At 31.1% G+C, this 11,747-nt stretch overlaps 1 protein-coding gene across 2 annotated transcripts in view; it reads left to right on the forward strand.

Annotated features, from left to right (window-relative positions):
• Nucleotides 1-10,915, forward strand: part of Mccc2 (methylcrotonyl-CoA carboxylase subunit 2) — a 100,037-nt gene extending 89,122 nt beyond the window's left edge. For both annotated transcript variants that reach the window (XM_035358029.2, XM_085827444.1), the window contains 2 exons: nt 2,236-2,321; nt 10,726-10,915. In XM_035358029.2, the coding sequence (XP_035213920.2) occupies nt 2,236-2,321; nt 10,726-10,843 (204 nt within the window). In that variant the 3' untranslated portion in view covers nt 10,844-10,915. The remainder of the gene's footprint in view (nt 1-2,235; nt 2,322-10,725) is intronic.
• The last annotated feature ends 832 nt before the right edge of the window (nt 10,916-11,747 follow it).

An 11,747-nucleotide genomic window follows, 5' to 3' on the forward strand; every position in this document is an offset into this window, starting at 1 on the left:
TATATTTAAAAATTACATATTTAAAAGAAAATCACAGTTTCATGCTTTTGATAACAATTACCATTATCATCAGTAAAAAATATTAGAGAATTATTAAAATGTTACTTGAATTGTTGAAAGAGAAAAGTAAGCTGAACATTATTATAAAAGAGTAATTAATAAAAAGACAAACTTTCATGTTTCAAATTCTTCAGCATTGTAAACAGCATGGAAGTGATGAAAATTTAATAACTTGAAAACAGTGAAAATAAATTTAACTAAACTGAAATGAAATGAATGAAAAATTTAATTGCAATGAAATTAATGAAAATAAATGCCCTCAACAATAACAGTGATAATGATAAATATATCACCATGTCTTTTGGTTAACAAAATTTTTTCATCATATAGCTAAGAAATAATACTTTTCTAATAAAATCAGTACATAATGTAAAAACTATGCCTAAAGAAGTGCAAAACAGAACATTTTGTAATAACATAAATAGTAGATATTTAGGTCTAGTTTGTAATTATTTATGAACAGTTAAGACTACTAGTGGCCATATGTAAGCTTGTGTACTTTTAAACAAAAAGGCCAATCATTTAATATTTGTGTATATATGAGTATGCTCATGTTCGCAACTATTTAAAGCAGGAGTTTTCAGACTTTTTTCAAGTGGGGACTGCTTTACTCTTGCCCCATTGAAAAGAGATTATTTTAGCATATGTTACTGATAGTGTGCTTAAAATACAATCAATTAATATTAATTTAATTGTATTTTGGAATTAAATAATTAAGCTAATATAAGAAAATTTATATTCATTTTTAATAATTCAAGGTTGGGTAATCTATTTTATTAACTAAACATTAAATAAATGTCAGTACTTTCATTAATGAGACGGATGAATGTGTGGATTTGTGTATAGCAGCTCTATGTTTGGATTGAAATTCTCTTTTTGTTGCTAAGTATTATGAGAAGTCTATAAGCAGGGTAACTGGCAAAAAATTCATAAACTGTTAGTCGTGGGAGAAAAAATGATAGATAACTCCCATACGTAATTTCTAAATTACGAGATTTTCACCTGCAGTGCTATATATGCAATTAATTACAATTTTTTGTAAATGTAGGAGGACCACAAGGTCATGCTTGGAGAATAGCAGATAGTCCACCAGTAAAATCACTGAACACTGGTAGTTCTAACCTGGGTTCAATTCCAGGCGAACTGTTGGCTGGATGGGCGTTTTAAGTTACAAATTCTCAAAAATTTTTTTCATCGATAAGTCATGAATTACTGAAAATTCCTTATATCAGCTGATTTAAAAATGAATTCATGTGTCTATTTGGAATAGAAAGTTGAAAATTAAAAATGTTTTTCAATATTTTCTAAGAATAATTATTTTATTTTTTAGCCCAAAGGGCATTAACCCAGAAGGGCTATTAATTTTGTTTTGGCATTTGGTGTTGAAAACTTCAAATGTCCATTTCACTTTTCAAATTATTGCTACCATATATTATCACCCTGTTTTATATTGAAAGAATTTAAAGAATGAAGAATCTGCATAAATATATGTATGTCTTGCATATTGTGATAAAACAACAGTACCCAAAGCCCTCCAATTTTGAATAACATAATCCTCCACCGAATATGGGTATCTGGAAGCCCTAGTTTGGAATTTGTTTTATTATCGATTTCATATTTTGTAATACTTTAACAAATTTTTGATTATTTTGATTAACAAACTCAATGATTTCAAAGTGAGCAATGGCAACACTGTATGGAGGGGGGGGATTGGCAACACTGTATAGGGGGAAAAAAAATCTCCAGCATGTGAGACTGTGTATCAGAAATTCTAAAGTTCTTTAAAATTATATTGTGATATTGCTGTTGAATTGAATTTTGTAATTAAGTGCGAAGCATATGATATATAATAAATAAAGGTAACACACAAAACGTTGAAAAAATACCCCTTTGGGCTTAATATAAAATCTGATTTATTTTGTTTATTTATTTTTTTGTTTTTTGTTTCTAGTCTAAACTGATATAAAACAGTTTGATGCTTTTGGGGAAGAAAAAGTAGAATAAATATTTTATTCATCATTAAATACTCTATGCCACTGTTTTAAAATTCTAACAGTTTCTAAAAGTGTTATTCAGGAATATGAAAATGAAAATTTGAGACATTCATTTTCCTATGATTACTACTATATATCAGAAAAGTTTGCAATTTGTGTATAAAATCTTCATGTATTACAGTGGACTGATGAAGAAGAACGTGCTTTGAAAAACCCTATCATTGAAAGATTTGAAGAAGAAGGGCATCCTTATTACTCATCTGCTAGGTAAGCAGTATTTTGAGGCTATTATAATGAAGATAGAGATAGATTATTTTAGTGATGTAATAACATATTATCAAATTTAAAACTCATGTTAATGATGAATACTAAACTATTACACTCCCAATTAAGTTTTACTTATATTTATTCAACCTTTTTACTTCCTTGTACGAAGTAAAGGAAGTATTGTAATCACAAAAAATTTAGGGGATTATATTTCAATGAAAATATCCATTTCAACCACTTTCAAAACCATTTGAAGATGTTTTTGTGTGACATTTGTATGTACAGACAGAATAAATTTTTGCCAAAAAGGATTTTAAAATGGACTAGGAAGAGGTTTTTTCCTTGATATCTGTATGTACGTATGTAGCTTAGATAACTCAGTACGAGTAGCCGTAGAACATTGAAATTTTGTATATGGGACTGCTATAACATGTAGTTGTGCACCATCCTTTTTTGTTGCAAATATATCTCTAATAAAATTCAAGGAAATAAGTTTAAATAAAGTGCAGTAAAAATGTGTATAATTTAATGTCGTGGCATCCACATCAGATTTTTTTTAAAACAATGCTTTCAGTATGAGTGACAAACAGCTTATAATTAAAAAAATGCACAATTAGTTCTTTTGTAACAGTTTAAATAAATATATTTCATATTCCAAATGATCGTTTGGAACTTTCGATCTTATATAATTGATGAAAAACATTACCAAATAAGTTATTCCTGCTGAAAAACTAGCTTATGCAAGTTTTTAAGATTCATATATTTAAGGTGTAATTATCATTACTTAGATGTTTGGGTACTACTTTGTTTCTAAGGGCTGTTTGCAATGGTTAAATTTTTTTCGCTAAACGCAAAATAAGGCAAATATCTGAAATCTAGATCTTAATCTTGAATTATTAATTTACTGAGGAGGCATAAAATTTTTAATACCTTCCAACATCAAATTTATGATTCATCACCATATAAACTCAGACAAGTACAATTTGAGTGTTTTTGAGCCGTGTCTCGATGCTGCTTGTTACACCATTTTACGCTTTTCTACACAGGGTTGCCACTCAAACAGGAGAATGAAATTCTCTGACTTTTCCAGGTGTGTTTTAAGAAAATGCTAACCTATACACGTAGTGCGTGCTTGGCTGTGCTGAGAGACAAATTAATTGTACCACTTGTAAACCAAAAAATGTTCCAATTACATATAACTTGTATATTTATATATATATATTTTCCAAAGCATTACTATTATAACTATAATAGGAATTGCTTTCTCCACTGATGATTGAGATTAGAATCTGCCCAATCTGGATTTTAAAAAAATGTCTATTTTTTGCAGACCTTTTGCGAAAAGAAACGATAGAAAAAAATCTATTTAATGATATTTTAAAATAAATTCATGTATTTTTTAGCAGGATGCATAAGCAAAAAATATGTGCATAAAATTTCGTGATGGTTATAGTGCTAGAATTAGATTCATTAGTATGCCAGAGAAAATTGTGTATTAAAATTATTATTAACTAATAATAAATAAATTTAGATGGAAGAAGCCACTTTTATTGATACGAATAACATTAAAATAAAGTTAATTACTTAAAGACTAAAAAACTGAATTACAATAATCCATGATATTTTGGTTAATATAGTTATATTAAATAGTCAGCTTACATGACTGATTACTATTTTTTTTATTTTACTGAAAATGATGAATAAGGTGTTTATTACAGGGTTGCCACGCTACCTGGAAAACCTGGAGAACCGGGAAAAGTCAGGGAATTCGAAAATTGACCAAAATATTCAGGGAAAAGTCAGGCAATATAAGTATTTTTGTCAAAATCTGGAAAAGTCAGGGAAGTTCATACAACGATCCAGCCAAAAAAAGCGATTTTTGCGCCGACGTCGGAAGAGGTAACTTTTTTGGCGAATTATGTATCACGTGAGTGTCATTCGGGTAGCTGGCATAGAGCCAATTTTCGCAGCTCCAATTTGATTGTCTTTTAGAAAGGCAAAGCAACTTTTGGTTTCCAATATTCTCGAGAATCGCATGTGCAGTGCATGAGCTAAAGAAAGTACCGGTTCTCGTATAAAACAAAATGGGTTTAATCCTAGTATACGGTACCATGGAGGTTAGAATCAAAGAATATGTATTGTAAAGAAGGAAAACCTCTCTGCAACAGACGTGGCTGTGGCTCCGTTCCATCATAGAGGGAAAACAGCTGTGCATGTCTGATATATCTGTTGCCAAAGCTCGAAACCGGTGTCGAAGTTCGAAGGTCACGTTATCAAGAGTTCATAAAATGAATATCGTTTAAAATTTCTTTAACCACTTGCGCTAAAAAGACGTGCGACGCACGTCAAGATGCTTTTGTCTCAAACCGCGAGCGACGTGAACACGTCGATAAGCATTTATCGCAAAAATGAAAATAACGTGGTGCACATGTCGCCTAACAACGAGATTGTTTATTTCTCGAATTACAGCTCTGGATTGCACTCGCAGATGCGGAGCGGCGTAAATGAGACACTTTACCGCTTGTTATATTGTAGCGCACTGCACCGCAACCGTGAAGTTTAGTCTTAGCACAAGTGGTTAAACTCTAAAGGAAAAGAAAATATTTTTTGGCGCAAGTAAATTAATTCATGGATTAGTTATTTTCAGGGAAAAAAAAAAAAAAAAAAAAAAAATCCGTTTTTAAAATTATTGCGAAAAATCCAAGAAGAAACGTCCTTTGATAAAACGTTTCTTCTTGGATTTTTCGCAATAATTTAAAAACGGATTTTCGTAGTTTTCTTTTTGTCAAAAAGCGTTTCTTCTTAACACGTGTTTCTCAATTTCCTGTACACATCGCGGAGAGGGAAATTCTGGCCGCCAGGTTCCGTCGCCAAATCCCTTGGCAAATTTTCCCTCCGCATTCTAGCGGCGTAATAGCATTTTACTTGTATGGAACCTTTTCTTCTTTACATAGACTTTCTTTGGTTAGAATAATAATGGGATTTGGCGACATCTTGATGCGCAGTAAACGGGTCATTTTGGTCTTGGCGACAATTTTCAAAATCGTGCCAAAGCCTTACCGTATACTAGAATTTTACCACAAAATCTTTTTAAACCTTTTTTTTTCTTTTTAATAAATACCTTGCTATTTTTCAGTAAAATAAAAAAATAGTAATCAGTCATCTAGGCTAGCCATGTAATATAACTATATTCGCTAAAATATCGTTGATTATTCTAATTCAATTTTTAAGTAATTATTTTTATGTTATTCATATAATTTAATGTTGCTTCTTCCCTCTAAATTTATTTATTATTAGTAAATAATATTTCCAAATTTCAGGAAATTTTCTCTGGCATAATCCTGAAATTAATTATAGGAGTATGATGACATACCAAATTTAATGCACATATTTTTTCCTTATGTATGCTGCGAAATAAATATAAAATACCTCAATTTATTAAAATAGATTTCTTTCTTTCGTTTAGCTGCAGAATGTCTGCAAAAAAAGCCTTATTTTATTCCAGATTGGGAAGATTCTAATTTCAATCTTCAGTGGAGAAAACAACAACTATTATAATTATATTTGTGTTTTCAAGTTAAGGTGCCTTTTAAGAACATACCTCACGCAAATTAAATTTACCTAAAATCTAACCTAACTATTTAGCATTGCATTGTGATTTATAAGGACCGGATTAGCCTTGTGTTGAACTGGTGATGATCATGAGTAATAATTAAATAAAACATACATTTGTTATCCAATATATATATCTTAAATTTTATTAAGTTTCTTAAGTGGAAAACTAAACAAAATTATCAAACAAAGTATACCAAGAATAATTAAGAATAAATGTCCTCTGGGATTTATTAAATAATTAAGTGAATTTGCTACACAATACAAGTAATACCATAATTAATTTACCTCTTAGTACAGCCAACGTACATTACGCGGATAGACTGGAATTTTCTTGAAACACACCTGGAAAAGTCAGGGAATTTCATTCTCCTGTTTGAGTGGCAACCCTGTTATTAAAAAGAAAAAAAAGGGGGGTTTAAAAGATTTTATTGTAAAATCCTAGTATACGGTATGACCTTGGCACAATTTTTGAAAATTGTCACGAGCACCAAATTGACCCATTTACTGCTCATCATAAATATCTGGTTTACTGCTCATGATAATGTCGCAAAATCCCGTGTGTACCGTAAACTAAGATCAAACCAGTTTTGTTTTATACGAGAATGGAAAGGTATTTTCTTTCATTCAACATGTACTGCACGTAAATCTGTAGATTCTAGAGGTTATTGGAAACCAAATTTGCTGAAAAACTTACTTTGGCTTTCTAAAACTGTAAAACTTAGCTCTATGTCAGCTTCCCAAATGACGCTCATGTGATACATATTTCACCAAGAAATTGATCTCTTCCAAAGTTGGTGTAAAAATCGCTCTTTTGGCGATCGCTGTATGGAATTCCCTGATTTTTTTTGGCCAATTTTTGAATTCCCTGACTTTTTCTGGTTTTCCAGGTTGCATGACAACCCTATCTACAGATGCTCTATCATCTGGGTGTGACATCTAGTTTCTGGATCAACAAAATGAAATTTGTGGTTCACAGTGAAATGTTTGAAGCCGGCATCTCGCAGTTCATCCAATGTACACGCCTTCTAACAATCCATTTAAATTGTTGTTCCTTCCATAACATTTTCCTTAAGGAGAGCCAATAAAGTTTTTGCCAATCAATAAGGAACTGAAACTAAAATGCATCCATTGGATTCTCTACACAATCCACCAAAAACCCATTGTTGTAGAAGAACCCACCCAATGTTGTTCTTTCTCCTAGTGAAAAGGCTTTTGTCTGTTTCATCGCTTCTGCTGATTTAACTGTTGGCCAGGCTCTTAAAGCTGCTGTGCAAATTTTCTGCATATAACTGTTCAAATCAACGGTTGTATTGTGGCTCATTTTAAGTTGTAATTTGCAAAATTCAGTTGATGTCATCTCCTAATACCAGAAATACATGTATGAACCTCACAATTGTGAGGAAAGGGATTTTTAAACCTTCACACCAATTTTGCCTTTGCAATCCTTTTCACTCATTGCAAGATTCTTTTCTGCAATACCAATTTAAGGTGTTTTGTTCAAAACTCAATTTCATTTCATGATCTTTAACCCCTTAACTGGTCAATTGTTTCCCAGAAATGTTTCAAAAAAAAAAAAAAAAAAAAAAAAAAAAAAAGCATATTTTTTATTGCATATAATTAAAGGCCTAACTTAGTATAAAAGGAAAATGAAAGAATTTTTTAAAAAATTTTGATAAATAATGAATTTAAGCATTTTTTTATTTTATAACTTTGTAACACAAATGCCCCTACATGTTGGCTTTTTGTAATCACGGAGTATATGCAGTGAAGCCTATTATACAGATCTCACGAACTGTGAATCTAAAAGAAAACTTATCATACCTTAAAAATTCATACTTCCAATACCATTGTTGAGTAGGCCTTTTTTGTGTGATACAATTTAAAACACGGTGTCAGACAAAGTCCTACATCACAATCAGGACAGAAATACCGTGTTTCCTTTCGGATTCTCTTTCCACTTTCATTCCTCCTGGAACAGCATACAACGCATTGTCTGGCAGGTCTAAGTTTTTTCTCTGTTGGAGCAATAACTTCTACGAAGTGTCTCTCGGTCAGTCTCAAAGGATTAGGCTTAGAACCAGGTCGTCCATATTTGGAAGTCATCCCAGAATGGTATTTCTCGATAATTCTGTCAACAAGATCAAGTCTGAACTGTAACTGAGTTTTCTTTCCACCTTTTTTACAATATACGACATACGAGTTCCATACGGCAATATAAAAAATGTGGAAAAAAATTTTTCTATAATATTTTTTTCCTCTTTTTCTAATAACTTCAAAATTTTTCAAATTTTGGTTCATGCGGTCTACTCCTCCCATTGTGTTATTGTAATCCATAATAATTTTTGGTTTCTGTTTCGTTTCAGAGCGGACCTGTATTTCTACCTTTGCAGTATTATGAATAGTAGACAGTAATGAAACATTCTTTTTGTCCATCCACTTTGTAACAGTAACTTTTCCTCTCTGAAATGCAATGATTTCTCCTTTTTTTAGTTTTTTCTTTTGCATTTCCTTTGGGACTTCTTTTCTCTTTAGATTCAGGGTGCCATATGTATCCGTTCGACACGAAATTAATTTATCAGCTAATTCTGGCGACGAATAATAGTTATCCGTCGTAAGACAATATCCTTTATGCAGTAATGGATGCATCATTGTCATAACAACTTGTGATGAAATACATAGATTTGAAAACTCTGGTTTCAGAATTGTGTTTTTGCCTGCGTATATTATTACAGAGCATACATAACCAGAAATCGATTCGCACAGCATAAAGCATTTTATTCCAAATCTTGCTCTTTTTAAGGGAATATACTGCTTCCACCCTAATCTTCCTTTGAAAAGCATAAGGCTTTCATCCATAGTTACATCACGTTGTGGTGTCACAGTTGAGCGAAACTTCTCATTTAAATGTTTCAAAACTGGCCACAATTTCACTAATTTTGGGCATTCATGACTTTGTGCATCAAATGCTGAATTATCCAAAAAATGTAAGTATCATTGCAAAAGGTGAAATCGACGATGAGTCATTATTTGGGGAAAAAAAGGCGTGTACGTGGAATGTCTCTTACTCCAGTACTGATCATCTGCGGGCTTCCTTATAATTCCTTGCAGTATAACCAGAGCAAAAAATATATGCATCTCTTCCTGAGTTGTTTGTTCCCAAAATTTACTTCTTGAGAATTTTTTTGCAGTGCTTGACTGGATGCACTGTGTCACATATCTGTTTGTTTCTTCCACAGTTTTATTCATCAAAGAAGAATCAATAAATGCTTCATAAAATTGTAGTTCATCAGAAGTACCATCAATTTGTATATTTACTGCTGGAACACCAGTAAAATTGAACCTGGGACACGGAAGAGGCGGGTTTTTTACATCAATTTTCAATAAAATTTCTAGCAGAAGTCAAGTTTTCATCAGAGCTGATCTCACTACACGTGTCATCTGAAGAATTATCCAAAAATTTACAAGACAGTTCTGAATTTGTATCCAAATCATCAGAAGCATCTAACAATAGAGTATCATTATCTATTATATCATCCATAACTAAAGAGTTTTGAATTCACAACCAAAAAACCGTGTAGCAAAACTTTCAAGAACCAAGAATGCAAAATATTTTCGACTTCTGGTAACAAAAGAAAAAAACTGGTTAGAATGATTTTAAATAGTATGGACAAGCTATGCCATCTATTGAAATCTTCTAATACTAAAGCCTCTCTTTCAATATATTAAAAATACGGGCAAATCAAAATAAGAAAGGGGGAAATATCGATGCACATACACCATACAGGCAAACCAGATGTGCCCAATGATCAGTAGCCCGTACACTGTACGGGCAAACCAGTTAAGGGGTTAAGCTTAACTGTTTATTTTTGATGATGCCTCTTTTTTTGAAATAAATCAGTGCCAGACTTTCCATGCATGGCAGTTTCCTAATTGTGAAATTCATGGCAAGTGGAGGGGGGAAGCTTTAAATAAATATTTATTTCTTGTGAAAAATTGAAGTGAAAAAGAAATTCAAGTCAATTCTGTGAAATCGAACTCGTCATTGTCTTAGGTTCACCACAACTGAGAATCACACTGGCGTCAGTAATAGTTTGGTGATTTTTTAAAGCCCCCTGAAAACGGAGTAGTAATGATTTTTGCTGCAGCAAAAATGTTTTAAAAGTCTGTATGTAAGACAGTCTTAAGAACAGACATATAATCAAGAATTTTTATTTAAGGGTTTAAATTTCATGTATAAATTTTTCAAGCAATTTTGTGGATGAAAAGAATTTATGTGAAGGAAAAAAGTTTTACTTCCATCTGATTTGAAAGAGGCTATTGAAAAATTCTCCATGCAATTATAAAATTTAGAAATTTTTTATTTGGCAACTTGTCATATGTAATTTATTTGTCTATTTAATATATTGTTCTGAAATATTAATTGATAAATGTCAGAGAGAAGAATATCAAGTAATAAATTATTACTTATGCAAGTACTGTCATACTTTTTAATTCTTTAAAAACATTTGATATCTTGTCTGTATGAATATTTAACATTATTATGTAAATTTAATAGTTTAAGAAAACAAATAATTATCACTATAAGAATGAGTTATACACCAAATCTACTTTTTAAATTAGTTTGCCATTTTAAAAGGAAATACTTAAATTTAATTATTTATTTGTTTTGTTATTGATATGTTACCTGCTTATTCTGAAAATGCTTGAAAGTAAATCTTAAATATTTTCTCCATTGTAGCTACCTAAATGATTTTTTTATATCAAAGTAAATGTAATTTTCTTATTTAAGGTTATGGGACGATGGAATTATTGACCCAGTAGACACAAGAAAAGTCCTTGGACTCAGTTTAAGTGCAGCTCTGAATGCACACATTGAAGACACTACATTTGGGGTCTTTAGAATGTAAGAAGAAGAAAAACTGTTATATTGTACATATTATTACTACATTTATTTTATATAATAAAAATATTATGAAATATTTTTCTATATTCTTTAACATTTGCTTCCATTAAGGCACAATTCTTTCAATAATTGGTTTTAAAATGATCTTTTAATTGAATATGGTAATTATATAACGGTAGAAATAAATTCTATTATTCTTCCAAATCACTTTGTTACAGTTTTGATAAGCCTTAATGTGATAATTTTTAGAATTATAATAGAGCAGAAAATCATAACGTTTTTATATGCAAACTTTGTTATATAAAACAGTGATTGTAGGCACCCCATATCACATTTATATCCATTATTTAAAATAAGCATGTTCTTTGATCATCTTATTATTTGTTTTAGTTACAAAATTTTATAATAAAAGTAGTTACGATTGTGGAATCGTATCTACATGCGCTAAACATATAGAATTGAAAACTAATGGAATGAATTAAATGAATGTAAAGTACTGGGTTATTTCAAAAGAAATGTACCATTTCAATAATTTATATAAATACGTGTAAGATATTATGTATTACTTCTATTAAATTGCACAAATTGTGTTAATCTATTGAAGCAATTTTAAAATATTCTATACGTGTACTCGTTGGGGATAGTAGTACCTTAGCTTCATTCATACTTTTTGAACAGCCAATCAAGGAAGGTAAAGTTGTGCTTGGTAGTAGACTTGAAATCATCGACTGGATGTTAGTTCATGTGTGCTTTCGTGAGTACAAGTTGCATAAAGTTGAACAATAAGAATATTTAAACAAAATCCTTATTCCAGTTTTATGATATAGTTTCATTGCTGGCTGGCTGCCTGCCTAGCAACATGGCTTATGCTGGTCCTGACTGTAAAACCTTCATCTGAATGCTTTGCT

The sequence above is a fragment of the Stegodyphus dumicola genome, chromosome 12 (assembly GCF_044657685.1).
Source record: "Stegodyphus dumicola isolate Sdum_Otavi_A_Nest chromosome 12, ASM4465768v1".
NCBI classification, from domain to species: domain Eukaryota; kingdom Metazoa; phylum Arthropoda; class Arachnida; order Araneae; family Eresidae; genus Stegodyphus; species Stegodyphus dumicola.